The sequence below is a fragment of the Phascolarctos cinereus genome, unplaced genomic scaffold, assembly GCF_003287225.1.
Source record: "Phascolarctos cinereus isolate Bilbo 61053 unplaced genomic scaffold, phaCin_HiC Scaffold_5;HRSCAF=322, whole genome shotgun sequence".
In the NCBI taxonomy this organism is placed as follows: Eukaryota; Metazoa; Chordata; class Mammalia; order Diprotodontia; family Phascolarctidae; genus Phascolarctos; species Phascolarctos cinereus.
This window is the reverse complement of record NW_027555958.1, coordinates 351863287-351880298: the sequence shown is the minus strand read 5'-3', so window position 1 is coordinate 351880298 and position 17012 is coordinate 351863287. Positions and strand designations below refer to the sequence as shown.

At 35.3% G+C, this 17012-nt stretch overlaps 1 protein-coding gene across 6 annotated transcripts in view; it reads right to left on the bottom strand.

The window, feature by feature from the left end:
* CDC42BPA (CDC42 binding protein kinase alpha) overlaps positions 1-17012 on the bottom strand; it is a 430427-nt gene that overhangs the window by 5220 nt on the left and 408195 nt on the right. For 3 of the 6 annotated variants that reach the window (XM_020982125.2, XM_020982126.2, XM_020982128.2), the window contains 3 exons: positions 15041-15226; positions 8133-8250; positions 368-525 (listed from right to left, as the gene is read on the bottom strand). In XM_020982125.2, the coding sequence (XP_020837784.1) occupies positions 368-525; positions 8133-8250; positions 15041-15226 (462 nt within the window). The remainder of the gene's footprint in view (positions 1-367; positions 526-8132; positions 8251-15040; positions 15227-17012) is intronic. The other 3 variants (XM_020982131.2, XM_078156279.1, XM_020982129.2) reach the window with 1 other exon arrangement.

Genomic DNA, 17012 nt, shown 5'->3' with positions numbered 1-17012 from the left:
GGTAACTATTTATGGAAGCACTTAGAAATGTGTGCTCTTTCCACATAAAGCAGACTAATAACTCAGCTGAAAAGTACCTTTTCAAGGTATAGAATCCTATAAAATTCTAGTTTGCAAACCCAAGTTACCTGTCTCATTGCCCACAGGGTAAGAATGACTAGCGATTCACTCAAACTGCTATAGGCTGATCTCAAGATGCAATTATTTAAGTAAACTCAGTTTTTCTACTTCTCTATCCATACATTCCTTCTCTACTTCAAGCTTTATCAGATGGGATATTTAATTCTAATGTACATTTCTGAATTCCTAATAACAGATCCCACTTTTTGTGGTTCCATCCACAGCCTTTCGCTTCTGTCACACTCACCTCTCGATCATAGTCCCTTGCTGGCACATCACTTCCTTGGTCCATACCTCCAGAAGACAATGAACCATCTGAAGGAGAGGTCATAGGTTGCCGTTTTGTCCCATAGCTTCCTCCTGAGAATTCTCTCCTTAACGCACTACCATTTTGTGAAGATGACCCTAAAATATTGTGCAAGTTCCTTGTATTACTTGTGTGAAAGAAAAAAATTAGTACAATCTTAAGTTCTAGAAGTCCGTGTCATTAAATGAATAAGCATCATTACAGCTTCTATGTACCTTATGAAATAAGAAACACATGAACTTATCTCTATTTCATAGGCAGGAAGAAAAATGGAATGAATACTTTCAAAATCTCTTTGTCAATGCTTTGATCTTGTCAATTTTTTTTGAGAGCACGGGGATGTGCAAGAGATAGCACTGCAAGCAACTACTGCCAGTTGGGAAGGATAGTTAAAAAAATAGATGACCAAATAGGTTAACCCTACCTCCATTCCCCAAAAATGACAGGTTGGAACTATGGGCCAAATCAAATAAGTTGAAATTTAATGAAGATAAATGTACTATTTGGTGAAGATAAATAAACTATTAAGCTCCACAAGGGCAAGAATAAGTCTAACTTACATTTGATACTGCCTCCAGCACAAACAATAATGCTCAGCATACAGTAAGTGCTTAATAAATACTCATATATTTGTTGAATAAATCAAAGTCAATTCCTATATTAAAAAAAATCAACTGCACAAGGATAAAGTCACAAAAGCATGGCTAAACTACAAACTATATGCAGGAAAAATTTTTTAAAATTAAAATAAAATTAATAAACAAAATTTTAAAAAATTTTAATTAAAATTAATAAAAAGAAAAATTAAAACATTTTAAAAATCTGGAGCTTTTAGTGGACTATAAGTTCAAGATAGTACTGGATTAGAAATCATACTGTACAAGCAATGTCTCAAAAAATAAAGAATATTTAGTTTGGAGGAGAGAAGATGGGAATGGGAGGGGGGGGAAGGGGGGGTGCGAGTGGGGGAGAATGGATGATGTCAAGTATTTTAAGGACTTTTACTCCATGAAAGAAGGGTTAGTCTTGTTCACTTTAGCTAAACAATGGAAGAAGGAGTACTTAGCGAAACCTAAAGAGAGGCAGATTTAGCCTCATTCTAAGTAAAAAGTTACTAACTTTTTAGTGTTGTTCCAAAGTTGAAAAACTGCTTCATTAGGTATTAGGTCCCTATCTTCACTTAAGGTCTTTCAAGTAAAGGCTGGATGAATGATAATTAGGAATGCAATGAAGAGCATACTTGCTTTAAGTATGGGTTGGACCAGATGGCCTCTCAAGTTACTTTTAATTCTGAGAGCCTGTGATTATATGTGATACTTCTTATCTTTTAGACTTTACCCACAATTCCACTTTTACTTAATTTAAATTTTAAAATACCAGATTCAGATTACAATTTAATATAAAAAGAGCTGAGTAACAGAAAGAACAGGGGAGCCATAAAACTGAACAGAAAAAACCCCCATGATTAATAAAATTATTTTTATTGTGGCTCCTCAAGGACCGAGAGCTAGGTAGCTTTGTAATCATAGCCAAAAATTTCAAAGATTAGGCCTCCCTAAAATGGAAAACTAGCCCCTAAGCAAGGAGTCAGGTTTTTCCCTTAATGTTCAGGTTACAGAGAAAAGTAGAAGCCAATCCTGAGGGAGGTTGAGAGTGAAAGAACAACTCATATTTTTAGATAGGTGAGAAATCTGAGTTGATTGAGTCTCTTTCAGGAATTGCAAACAGCTTCACACTTCCTCTAACTCTACTCACAGAAGAAAGTAATCACTAGTATTTGTATTGGAAGGTCAAGTATTTGGTCTCCTTAAAAATAACAGAGCTTCTTTTGTGGTGGCAAAGAACTGAAAACTAAGGGGATGCCCATCAATTGGGGAAGGACCAAACGAATACGGCACATGAAAAGTGATGGAATACTAGTATGCTATAAGAAATGTTAAGGAATGGCTTTAGAGAAACATAAAAAGATGCAGAGTAAAGTGAGCAGAAAGAAAAGTACAATATATATAAGTACCACCATCACCAACCCATTCTGTAAATAAAGCCAAACAACTTAAAAAGACTTAAGAACTCTGCTCAACACAATGACTAACCATGATTCCATGGGCTTAGAGAACAGAACATGAGAGGTGTTTTTTGGGCACAGCCAATGTGTGTCTTCATTTTGCTTTTCTTATATTTGTTACAAGGGTTTTTTTTTAATAGGGGTGGGGTAGTAGAAGAGAGAAATGAGATTTTTGTTAACCAAAAAATAAAATTAAAATAAACAAAAAATAACAGAGCTTCCAGCTACAGGTTCAGGTAATAATAAACTGTTCCAATGAAGTACTACTTCATGAAATGTTTTTAGCTTCCTTGGTTAGAAGGTACTATATACATATATAATTCCTATGTATTATTAGTATTTACTTAAAATCAATGGTAACATTTATAAAATCACCAAATATTTCTGTTCCCCCCCCCCCAAAATGTTCAACTTCATTTAGCTTCCATTCTGTGACTATGGGTCATGAAATAAAACACTAATTTAATTTATCTATGAATCATTTAATTAAAATGATAGCCAAGAAAAGGTGCTTGAGTGCTTGCAGACATTACCTTCTAATTTACTTACTCATTTTCACTTCTTGAAATAGGCATTTTTGTTATATGGACTGCCCTTGTACCTCCACTTGGAGCTCTTTCACCATATTTTTACTTAACCTGAATACTGATTTGAATTTTCTAACAGTCCCTTTGTAAATATGTGTCTTTCTTTGTGTAAGTATGGGATCAAGATTATGCCACTTCACTTAGTCCCAACATATTTACCAGGTAAGAACACATTGATTGATCACTAGGTGTGAACAATGCTTGGGTAGCTTGGAAGCCTACAGGAGATCTGTTTAGATTGGATGAGAGACTGTCATGCCCTCTGTTGCTTCTATAAAATCATGAAACTAGTTGGAATTAGAATTTGAACTAGTGGCAAGCTCCAAAGAGTGTTTCAGTCGAAACCTAGAGAAGGAAACGGTTGGAGTGGGTGATAAGAGGAAGAAAATGCCTCTCTCAGCCTCTTTCCCTCGTTTTTCATGTTTGCTTAATTTTGTACAGGTTTTCATTTGGTCACCTTCTAGACCTGTTCTCATCCATTCAACTGTGCCAAAAGTATACATTAGGACTGGTGCACATAACTGTTAATTGTTCTAAATGCATTTTCCCCATTAAGCCTTAACTTTAGGATGCCAGCTTGTTTCATAACATACTCTGCTTTCTCTTTGGTATCCTTATGCTAGATCTGTCTTTCTTGGAAAGGACCAACATATTTCGAACTATCACCTTCATCCACTGGTTAAATTCAACCTTTGTATTTGGGCCCAAAGCAGTCATTCTCTGTTGTTACTTGGCACACATTAAGAATTTCACATTTATCAAAACAATAATAGCTGGTATTTGTATGGCACTTTAAACTGTACAAAGTTCTTATATTATTTCATTTTATTCTCATAACATCTATGGGAGGCAGATGCTCTTATTATTTCCATCTTACAGATGAGGAAAGTGAGGCATATAGAGGTTTTGACTTGCCCAGCACCATATAAGCTGGTAAGTATCTAAGGCTGGATATGAACTTAGATTTTCATGACTCAAGGTCCAGAGTTCTACCCATTATATACAATGTACCTAAATGACAAAAACGGCATTTTGATATTCTTAGAGAAAATATTCATGAGATGAAATGGCTATTTAATGTATTTTTCAGTGGGGCCACATAACTTGATATCATCCATGTATATCAAAGTCATAGATGTTTTAGTACAATTACCCTTTTGATTTAAAAGCCGTATCAATTTTACTCAAGAGTAAAATGATAGCCAAGAAAAGGTGGGGATTTAAGTCTAAGCAGAACCACAGTCGCCTTAATCTGTCTCCCTGGAACAAGTCACCTTTTATATAAATTGTTCTTTATATTAACTGAGTTGGTGATATTTTTGAAAGAGAGAACAGTTGTCCATGAGTACATCAAATATTTTACTATATGGCTGGTTTATTTTATATGATGGAAATACACGACCAACCATGAGTGTGTTATAAGAGTCAAAAGCTTTGAGATAATCATTTAAGAAGATGTAAATGTCACGGTGGGTTTGGGATGGCTTGTTCAATAATCACAGTTGATAATGTATTGCTCTTTATATCCCCATGGCTTTTTTGAAAACTCTTTTTGCTTCTCAACTATTATTTTTGTATATATGCTTGTACATTTTTAGAGTGATACAAGTCGTGACTGCCTTGTATAAAGTAAATAAACAGGTAATTGGTCCACACTTGGGGAGATCACTAGAGTTATAGTAATAAATATATGATGCCTTCCATTAAGAATGATGGGGTCAAGTTTGCACAAAGACGAGAGTTTTGCTAATAATTAATGTATCCCTATATTAAGCACCTGAATCAAAAATTATGGATCTTATTTGGACCTCTCACTTTCTAGGTCTGCTGAAAAGCTAGAGTTTGAGCTATATCCCTTGATGTAACTACCATCATTTATTATATTAATGGCATACAAGTTTTCCATTTCATATTTGAGCCAACCTATGTTTTTTGTTGTGTTGGACTTCTTTCAACCTTACAGATATCTAGATATGTTCCATATCTTCCTTCTTCAAGGGTTCTCTCTCTCCTATAATTTCTTTGTTTCTTAAGCTGCTCTAGTATAGTTGATTGATACTGAATTATTTATTTTTTGAAGCTGCCAAGACTCCTTGCATTCCTTTAAAATTTTCACTTTGACTTTCAATTTTTGATTAACATTAGCAACAATTTCTGACATTTTCATTATTTTTTAGATTCCAATTTACATTTTGTTGTTGCTGCCTTGAACTGGGCAATATAGTGTTTAAAATTCCTGCTCTCCCTCTCTCTCTCTCTCTCTCTCTCTCTCTCTCTCTCTCTCTCTCTCTCTTCTTTCTCTCCATATATGTGTATCTATCTATCTATCTATCTATCTATCTATCTATCTATCTATCTATCTATCTACTGACTAGATATTGATATAATTTTCCAATGTCTTTCCACAGGTCTTCAAAAGTATTCTCAACTCACTTTTGCCATGATGGCATTTAATACTTGTTTTTAAGAGTATGTTCCTAGATAGCTCCACCTTTCCTCCTACACTTCTTACTACGTAATGACCACAGAACATATTGTTGCATGCAGGTCATGAAATAGTTTTATACTCTGTCAAATATTGTGGGATGATTCATTCTTTCATGATGATGATTCTAGCAGACATCAGCTTTTGGAAATTACTATTTTTTATTAGTTCAATGACTTGTGGTTCTTCATCTTTCGTATTTTCAGGTTTAAGCAAGTCCTCAATTTCTCCTATTGTTTTCTAATCTTCACTGCAGAATGGAGTTATTTCTTAAGATTGCCCTGTATTAGGCAGATTTTAGATGAAGAAATTAAAGCTATCTATAGTCATATAAAAAACTGCTCTAAATCACTGTTGATTAGAGAAATGCAAATCAAAATGACTCTGAGGTAGCACATCACACCTATTGGCTAACATGACAAAACGGAAAAATGATAAATGCTGGAGAAGATGTGGGAAAATTGGAACAATAATGCATTGTTGGTGGAGTTGTGAACTGATCTAACCATTGTGGAGAACAATTTGGAACTATGCCCAAAAGGCTATAAAAATGTGCATACCCTTTGATCCAGCAATATCACTACTAGGTCTGTTTCCTAAAGCTATCATACAAATGGGAAAAGGACCCACATGTACAAAATTATTTATAGCAGTTCTTTTTGAGGTGGCCAAGGATTGGAAATTGGGGGGATGCCCATCAGTTGAGGAATGGTTGAACAAGTTGTGGTATATGAATGTAATGGAATAGTATTATGCTATAAGAAATGGTGAGCAGGCAGACTTCAGAAAAACCTGGAAAGACTTATATGAACTGATGCTGAGTAAAGTGAGCAGAACCAGGAGAATGCTGTACACAATAACAACCACACTATGTGATGACTAAGTTTGACTGACTTATCACTTCTTAGCAATACAAGGATCTAAGACAACTCCAAAAGACTCACGATGGAAAATGCTGTCCACATACAGAAAAAGAACTATAGAGTCTGAATGTAGATCAAAGCATATTATCTGCTTGCTCTTTTTTTTCGTTTGTTTCTTCTTTCTTGTGGTTTCTTCCATTGGTTCTAATTCTTCTTTACAACATGACTAACGTGAAGATAGGTTTAATATGAATGTATATGTAGAGCCTATGTCAAATTGCCCATGTCTTGGGGTCAGGGGAGGGGAGAAAAGGGAAGAAAATCTGGAACTCAAAATCTTATGGAAGTAAATGATGAAAACTAAAAATAAATAAATTAATTAAAAAAGACTGCCCTGTATTTATCTTCTAACACTGTTGCATAATTAGGCTCTGAGGATGTGTGAGGGCCTTGTCTATACCTTGTAAGAGCTGCTTCCCATTTTGTTATTATGTAGTTCTAGAGCATAATAAAACCATTCATATCTCCTGGACATTTCATACATACTCATGGTTTGCCCACTTTAGCAGTCAGTGCCACATGTATCAAAACATTTCCAACAAATTCGGTATTTGGAGTTATTTAATTTATCTTGCCTTCTAGTTGTAATGCTATTAAAATAACAAGTACTATAATTTAGCCAAGTCTTCCCAATGTGGTGTTTGTGAAACACCAATGTAGGACTCTGCATATTCCTATTAAATTTCACTCTATCTGAGTCACCCTTTTATTTTAAAAACTGTTGAGGTCTTCTGTGGCAAATCTGATAATCATATTATTAGTACATCTTCTTCCACATCACTGATAAACATGATGAACAAAAAAGACTAAGGACAGAGTCCTCTGGGACTACACCAGAGACCTCTTTCCAGGTGGATATCAATTTATCACTAGTCTTTACGTTTGTTTGTTCATCTACATAATGATTCTACCATCAAGCCTGTATCTCTTCAACTACTTTATATACAAGGATATCGTGAAAGATTGTCAAATGCCTTGCTGAAATCCAAGTATACTATGTCTACTATGACAGTTTAATGAATACTGCCAAAAAAGAAATGAGCTCAGAGTCTACAATGACTAGTTACTGATAAATCTGTAAGAACAATATATAAGGATCTATAACCAAGAGGTATATATAGTATTCATAGCATTTGTGATTCAGGTACAAGATCATAATCACTTGAATGCTACTAAGTTTAAACTTTTCAATCAGTTCAATTCTCTAATTTTTCTCCCTGATCTTCTGTACCCCTATACTTCTTCAGGCATAGTAGAATCCTTGCCTTCCCTGTGTAGCCTTAGAGTAGATAATGACTGCTTCTTGTAAGTTCAGACACTGTGCAACTAAGAAAAAGCACAATACAAACCATAATTGTGGAATATTGCTTTAGGTAATGGTGGGTTTCTTTTCTGAACAAGCACAATTCTTGATAGGCTATCCAATAGATAATATCTGTTGACTGAAGTAGAGTGTAAACTAGAAGCACTGAGCCTTTAGGGAGAGGGGTTAGATGAAAGCTTTTCTCTGTGAAATAAGTGTGTCCATATTCTACCATGTGTAAAGCAAGAACTGGGATGAATAAATGAAATGACAGCACTTCTAAATTTAAATGCAGGCAGCCCAGGGCTATGACGAATACTTTTATGGACCCTTAATACTTACTTGCTACCAGCCCACTGCTAGCACTCATGGAACGTCCTGGTTCAGGGCGTGATTTGGTGATGGATGGAATACTGACAGAGCCACTGAACACTGTCCGGCTTTCTTGAGGCCTGAGGTTCTAAAGGAGAGATAGAAAAAGAAATACTTTAGCCTGAGGGAAAGGATTTATTGCACAGATATGTTTTTTAGTACACTTGACAACACAGAACTTTCCTTTCTATTAGAATGAGCAAGGAATGCAAATTAAACAACACCTTCCCTCCCACACAAAGTAACTCTGAAACAAAGCAAAACTAAATCTCAGGTGGGAGAGCTTTTTTTTTTAATCTGAAACATAAGAATTCTGTAGCAAGAACAGTGGCTTGAAGTTACTGAGTTGGCACTAATGGTCAAATGTTGAATTACATGGACAAAGGCAGACAATTTAATATAAGGCTCCCTAAGCTAAGATCTTAACATACTAACAAACTAAACATCCCAACAAATGCCCCCAAATTACAGTATTACATTAAACCGTACTTTTTGATATATATTACGTATGTATGATTTCTCACAGGTGGCTACTTACTCCCATGGAAGGAGTCATTTTAAGAACTCACACAAACACAGCACTGTGTCACAGACATGTAGACTGACAACAGTCCTAAAATGAGGACAATCTGGTTAAAATGTTCAGTTAGGTGTATCAGTCTGAGAAGCTTTCCATCAATCTTAAATCACTTTGGGGTACAATGGAGGGGAGAGTTGGCTATAAGCATTTTTCCAAAATCACAGACTCCCAAACAGTAGTGTAATTGGAGGGGGCGGGGTTGCAGCAGGGGCAATTGTTCTAGACACAGACTACAAAACACATCTTCTAACCAAGAATTTTAATATATTGCTTTATGTCATAGGTTGACCAAGAGAAATTCTGAGCAATTTGATGAGTCCCTGGATTGGCTTAATGATATTTTAGGGTGAGGGGCCATTTCCCAGGGAGGTGGATGTGAGTTACTGGGAGGACAAAAGAAGCTCTTGTCCTAGTGACTAGAGATTGCCTATAGGTGACTGGTTGACTGAGGCTCAGGATGAAGTACTTTGGTTAGTGTAATTGCCCCCTCTGTGGTCTAGAAAAGTGACCTGTGAGATGTTTCACCCCTTTTACCCATTGCTTTCTTTCCCTTGGACTTTCAAAATGGATTGCAGCAAATAGTGGTGGTAGTGGTGGTGGTGACGGTAGAAAAGAAAGGGATTTTTCCTTTCTGCTATCTTTTCTCTAAGAAGAAATGGCCACTTGCAAGAGGGCACATGGAGGGTAGCCTACATTTGCCCAGATGAAAATGAGATTAGTCTCTGGATGTCTTCTGCTTTTATATTTCATTTTTAGAGGATAGGTCAGACATTGAGAATCCTGAGAATGAATGCTTCCAGCCTTGGAGGTTACTTCATGGATAATCCTGAGTTGAAGAATTCCTCAATTTGAGAATCTGCAGGTAAGGCATGGACTCCAGACAGAAGAGTTCCTCAATAGCTTGAGATTTGGGAAAAAAAAGACTATACTGCTGATGGAGGACCAAAGCCATGCTATGGCCAGGCAGAAAAAAAAAACTAGCCCTTGCCAATCCTCCATAACATTGCTATTATTCAAATGGCACAAATCTGAGGTGAATGGAAAATATTTGCTCAGTACCCCAAATGGTCTTTGCTTTTTGAGGGGAGTCCAAGGAAATTAATTAGTTGACAGTTTCCTGAGTTTATTTCTGTACACTGATGAGAACATTGAATCTTATGCCTTTTCTGTGGTGAAGGAAATATAAAGCAGTCCTATACCTGACAGCCTTACTGTACATTAAGGGGAAAATCCTAGGCATAAGTCATATCTTAGCTTTGTTTTAGAAATTCCTCTTGAGTTTTACTATGACACAAGGATAGAGTCAAAGAAAGGAAGGGATCTGTATGGGGTCAGGCTCCCAGGACTGAACTAGAATTGAACATAAAAGCCCAGAGCTCCCTGGGGGCTGGGGTATAGGCAAGATTTATTTTCTCAGATGAGCAGAACTATATATGTGCCATTGCTATTATTAAATACAATGATCCATTCTTTCAAATATGATCACCTTTCCGTTTCTTGAATATTCCGTTTTAATATTTATTTGGAAAAAGTACTCAATTATATTGATCACCAGGTTCCTTGACTTCTGGTTGTAGTTAATAAAAACAATATGATATAGGTATATATTTTTTAAAAAATCTCTCCTTCCCATTTGTATTCAATATTAATAAAAGAAAAAAAGGTTAACTATGAATATTTTACTAGCCTATAGTATTTCCTTTTAACGTGCCCTCTTCCCTTTTTCTACCTTTGGTCAGTGTGGTCAACAAATGATTACATAAAATTATCATCTTTTAATAATGATCCAGCAATAAATCATTATGATCGTGGGGAAGCAGTAATCTCTAAGATGTCTCCATTTAAATTCTGATTTTCAGACACATCAGGATAGGAGACCTGCTAGAAACAGAAATTCACATATTTCACTAGCTGCTTAAAAGCAGGAAGACAACTTGATAATAACTATGCAATTACAAAGTATTACAATCTGTTCTATATTGAGAGACGCCCTAAAGCAGGGGTGGGGAGCCTGTGGGCCTTGAGGCCACATGTGGCCTTGTAGGTCTTCAGGTGCAGCCTTTTGACTAAGTCCAAGTTTTACAGAATACTTTTATTAAAGGGAATTTATTCTGTGAATTTTGGATTCAGTCAAAGAGCCGCACCTGAGGACCTAGAAGGCCACATGTGGCCTCAAGGCCCACAGGCTCCCACCCCTGCCCTAAAGGGTCAACTTGCTGGACAATGAAATAAAAACTTCTTCCTAACTCTGAGTTTTGCCATTATGTGCTAAGTAAAATTTAGGTTTCCTGGGTCAGGAACTTAGAATAAATTCCAATGAATTATTATCAATAAAATTCTGTTTGGCTTTTAAAGCCCTTCATAACCTGAACCTTGTATATGTTCCCAGTTTTCTCACACCTTAATCCCTTCCACATATTCTATGATCTAATAACATTGGCACTTACACTCCTCATCTCTTGTCTTAGCTGAAGTCCTATTTTCTGCAAGAAGCCTTTCATAATTTTTCCTAATCTTAGTGTTTTCCATACAAGGCTGTTTAAAATTTATCCTATATACATCTTTTGCTTACACAGTTGTTTACATGTTATCTCCCTCATTAGGCTGTGAGCTCCTTGAGAACAGAGACTGCTTTTTGCCTTTCTCGATATTGTCAGTGCTTAGCTCACTGCCTGATATACAGTGGGTGCTTAATAAATGCTACTTGACTATTGTTTTGACTATGTGATGCTTCTGATTACCTTCACAGGCTCTCTGAGCATTCTGTCTAGGCTAATTCCAAATTAAGCAAATTATTTCTTTCATGTCACCATGAGGTCTTTTAAAGGTCCAAGAAACTGGATGATCATGGTTGACAAATGCTCTTCTGCCCCTCTTCTACTAACATTCCTAAATCTTTTTTTAAAAATTACTTGAGGAAAGGATCTCTGTTTCAAAGGGCTCAGAAGATACACACACACACACACACACACATATACACACATATATGTATTTAAACTTTTGGTAGCGTAAGGCAAGATTCATTAGAAAACTCTATACACACACTTATTGCTACACATAGTTATTTTAAAATAATTTTTTAAAATTTAAAAACATTACACTGCCTTATCTTAAATTATTTAACAATAACACAGCTATATAATATCAGATTTTAAAGCCTCTGTACAAAGAAAGGCCCAAATGTTCCAAACTATTTTTTATATCCTTCCCCTTCTATACCTTTCATTCACTGTTAAGTCAAGCATAAATAACCCCAGGTCATTTATCAACAATCTGGAACAGAGAAATGAACATGTGAGATACCAGCTTGTTTTTGTTATCAAGCACATGGACGCTACTCCTAATTTCACTTTCTTAGATGCTTCTGCCTCTAATGCCAAGATTATACCATGACAAAATTGCCAACCCTTCACTCTGATTGATGTGATTGTCACAGTTGGAAATGGCAACTAGAAAATTCCCTTGATCAATTTTTTCCTCAGAGCACAGTATATTTATCTATCATTGGTTTTCTATGGAAAATACTTTTTATTTAATAATATATATCTTATTTGTATTGCTGAATATAGAAAACCTTTTTCCCACAGAAAGCCAAGAATTATTAGCAATTTTACAAATAACTTGATATGTAACACTAGACAAAAAAGGTCTCTACCTACAACATGTCACAAATATAACTGAATGCAATATAAACTATATGAATACAACTAGCATGAAACTGTAGAAGTTAAACAAAACAACAAGAAAGAAGGAAACAGAAAGTTTCATGGTGGTATGCTACATGGGAGAATATTTTGAGCCATGATGAAATAAAAGTCAAGCTACAGAAGAATCTTGCTTGACTGGTATGATGTGATTATTGCTTCAGCACAAAGGGAACAAGCATTCATTAAGTGTCTATGTACCAGGCACTTTACAAATCTTATCTCCATTGGTCCCACAACAATAATACTGTGAAGTAGGTGCTATTATTATCTCCATTTTACAGTTGAGGAAACTGAGGCAGACACAGTTGAAATGCCTTACCCTAGGTCACACAACTAGTTAGTGTCTGAGGCAAGATATGAATTCAGGTCCTCCTGACTCCAAACTTTATCTACTACGCCACTGCTTCTAACTCCTTAACTCTACAAATGCTTCAGTCATAGACACTTTTAGACTACTTAGTAAGGAACAGTAGGTTTTTCTAAGTACACCACAAAAATCGCCTTTAAGGAGACTGTGGTGAACAGCCATCATAAGAGGATCAAAATTACAGTCAAGTAAGGTAAACAATGATGATGTGTAAGAAAAAATACATTCATTTGGAACGAAAAGCATATTGAAAATCTGCCTCCCTTTAAGGCATCAAATTCAACCATTAAAATTTGATTTACATATCTATTTGCAAAGTCCATGTAATTCTTTGTGTGGGTATTTTCCCCCCAAAATCAAATGCTTCACTGTTCTTTTCTCTAAGAAAATAAAATACAAATAAAAATCATCAATGCTAGTAGCTCAATAGACAAGCATTCATATGCAACTAACTTTATGATACAGAAGCAGCATGCATATAATGTGGTACAAAGAATCTCGACAGAGCAATGGATGAGTCCCAAGCTCTGACAAGTAGGTTATTGTTATCACATTACTGGAAGGGAAAGAAAGCTTAAAAAAAACAAACCCCAAAACAACCCAAGCCTGAACTCTTAATATTTTGATACTTTCTAATGTAAAACTAATAAAATTTAAACATTCAGCAACAACATCCTTGCTTGGCAAGGCTGAATAATCAGAGGAAAAATGAACAGAAGACATGCTTAAGGAAAAAACATACATAAATCAGGTTTCAGTAAATACAATGAGAACAAAAGTCCACTACCAAAGTGACACTGAATAACTAGTTCTCCAATCTTTTCCCCATGCAAATCTTTTAAAAAATATAGTGAAAGTTTGCCTCACGATATATTGTTTCAAATGGCTGTCTTATGTGAAGTTTTTTTTTTTTTTATCATTTTTCTTATTATAAGTGCTTTATATGTAAGTGCCAAAACTCCTTTGAAATTCTACCCTTCCTCCCACTTACCACTAGGTTACCACTGCTGATATCATCTGCTTACTATTGCTTACCTGTGGCAAATCTTAATCTGGTTTAATGACATTTTAGGATGACATTACAAATATTGTAAACTAGTAATTCGTTTTAAATTCACATGGAGTTAAGAAATCTTCAGTACAATTTAAAAGACAGAATAATGATAAATTTTTTGTCACCTTCTGCAGCCAATATTCCAAATGAAGAACTACTTTATTACACATATAGATAAAAATACAATGTGATTATTTCCCACAAGCTATTATAGAGAATTATGGAAAATGAGTCCCTGTGGAACAGTCCAAAAATTTTATTATTTGCCCCTTTGAGGCAGATAGGGTTAGTGTAAGCAGCAAATTTTCATCAAAATGGGAATTCTGCTTCAAAGGTGGACACACATTCTCCATTCCACACACAAACTAATGTAAACAAATGCAGAAAGACTAAACAAAAGCAAAATGACACTAGATGCCACAGTTCTGAAGAATGTGATCTGCCTCATTTTGTTTCTTGTATGGGTTTAGTTTTTATAGCCAGGATTCTGGGTACAATTAAATCCATGTTAGCAATTCAGTACCCTAGTTCTTGCTAATGGCTTCTTTTCTGATTTGTGGGGTCTACCTTTTATGAGCAAAGGGTAGTTTTTTCCTATTATTCGTTAATAGTTAATATTATTAGTTTGTATGTTGAAGATTTTGAAATCCTTAAGAAAGACTGTAGTGAAAGATAAAACTAAATATAAGATAATTGTGTGTGCCTTAGCTTGGGTCTTAATCTCACAAATAATATATTTCTCTGTAATAAATTGACTTTTGAATGATTTAGAATAAAACTTTACAAGAGCCCCTTTCTAAGAATGATGAGTCTTTATTTGAAAATAGGTACTTTTTATATTTTAAAAAAGGTTAATACTTATTCTTTGTAATGTGATTAACTTTTGAAAAAACTGGGAGTTTATTTCTTAAAATAAAGAAATCTCCAAATCACTACTACACCAAAAAATTCTCTAGCACCAAGCCAAAAATAGAAATAAATATAAAAAAGAAAGGAAAGAAAAAAGGAAAAAAAGGAAAATCTGGGCAGAAAGGGATGAGGTCAGAAGGAAACATTCATGAAATGCTAACAGCTTGCTATATTATTTGTTAAGCCAGGCATTAGGAAATCCATAATAAAGTTAGTAAACTTTATTTAAGTTAGTACAACACCTGACTCGGCTGTTCATACCCTTAGAGTCATAAAGCTTGGTGTACCAGGGACAGAACGCAGAGACGGGGAATATTCAGGGTTTATGGAATCAGGAGAGAGGAATTTTTCAGCAGAATTAACAGTCATGTGATAGACGTGCTCAAAGTTGATCGGAGAGGAGATCAGGCTGGAGTGATGATGAGGGGATGAATGAGGGAAACCTGGCTATCAAAGACAACAACAGAAAGAAAGAAAGGTAGTAAGGTAATGGAAATGGAATCAGTAGTTATATGTGAAATTTCAGACAACCATGCCCCTATAGGAAAAAGGTAAGGCTGAAGCACCAGCTTACACTGCAAGTAAATCCTTGCGTTAGTCAATTCATTCTTTACCATAGCTTCCACATTCTGAGAACATTAGAAGATTTGAGGGGATACATCTCTAACCTCAGGAGGTCAAGGTCACATATTTTTAAAGAATGCCTCATAGCTTTTGATGTCAGAGAGAGAAGCTGCATAGTTCCACTGACTGCATCCAGTATGGGCTTTATGCTTGGAGAAGAATGAAATTTCCATTTTGTCTTTTTTATTAATGTGATAATATAAACTGCCTAGATTAAACTACAAAGCTTTCATACAGGAAAAGTGTTATGTCAGAGACAAGAAAACAGTATGTTTTCAAGGCTGACCCTAAGAAGAAAAAAATTGCTATTAGAATATTGTGGTTTTGCTTAAAAAACAAAATTACCAATGCTCTAAAAAAACCACAGATATTGTTACTTAGTTAAATATTTGCTTAAAGAAGAACAGAGAATTCATAGTCATTTCAACTAGAATAACTTTCCTGATACATAGCCAAAAAACATGCAAACATACTGAAAATCAAATTTCTTGGGGAGCAAATATTTGTCATTGAATGGTCTTTGGTTGTTTTAATTAAGGAAAATTTATCCTTCACTGACAGCTTCTATATGTGTGAAAAGTAAATGATATAAAGGGAAATAAATAAAATCAGTAACAATACCTGAAATTAAGCAAATAATAATAAAGATAATAATGATACATAACATTTATATAGCTCCTACTATGTTCCAGGCACTGCACTAAGCATTTTACAAATATTATCTCATTTGATCCTCACAACAGCCCTGGGAGGCAGGTGCTATTATTATCCCTATTTGACAGTTGAGGAAACTGAAGCAGAAACAGAAGTGACTTGCCCAGAGTAACACAGCTAGTAAGTGTCAAGGCTAGATAGGAAGTTGGGTGTTTCTTACTCAAGGCTGCTTCTCTGCACTACGGTGCCACCTAGCTGTCCAACTGTCCTATACAACAACCATTTAAATTCTGGCTCCCCATAGCTTTGAAGAAAGACTTTGTTTGCCTTTTCTTTAGTGTTTAGCTCAGTGCCAGGCACAAAGAAGCGCTTGGTAAATGGTGGCTTGCTGACTGTAACGTTCCAACATGATTTAGAAGGTGAGGGGGAAAACATCTCTTCAGATTCACTGTCCATTTCACACACACACATATGCATACACACACATATTACATACACACATTTTACTTTCAGATCATTTTGGGACCAAGATAATAAAATTATGCTGGTTACATTCATCCAAAGTCAATGAAAAAAGTGTTCTCCTTACTTCTCAATTCTCCTCAAACCTCAACCTTACTGTACTATCAGCATTTATTGTTTTATATATGTTCATATTTAATCCAATATACCTTTAGGCATGTGCTCTGCATTGAAAAAACTATTATAGGTTGTGGGGAATTGTCTTCATTCACAATTTTTAGCAGTATTCAATTAATTGTAGGTAATTTCATTAATGGGAAAAGAACACTAAAAACCTGAGAATATTACCACTCAAATATTAGAGAAGTTTTGTGATCCATGAAGGTCCTCAAATATTTTAAGCTCTAAAAAGTACTTAATTTCACAATCACTTTGCATTAAAGGCAAATGATGAGTATGATCCATGAAAATGAAATATGAAATTATGAAGAAT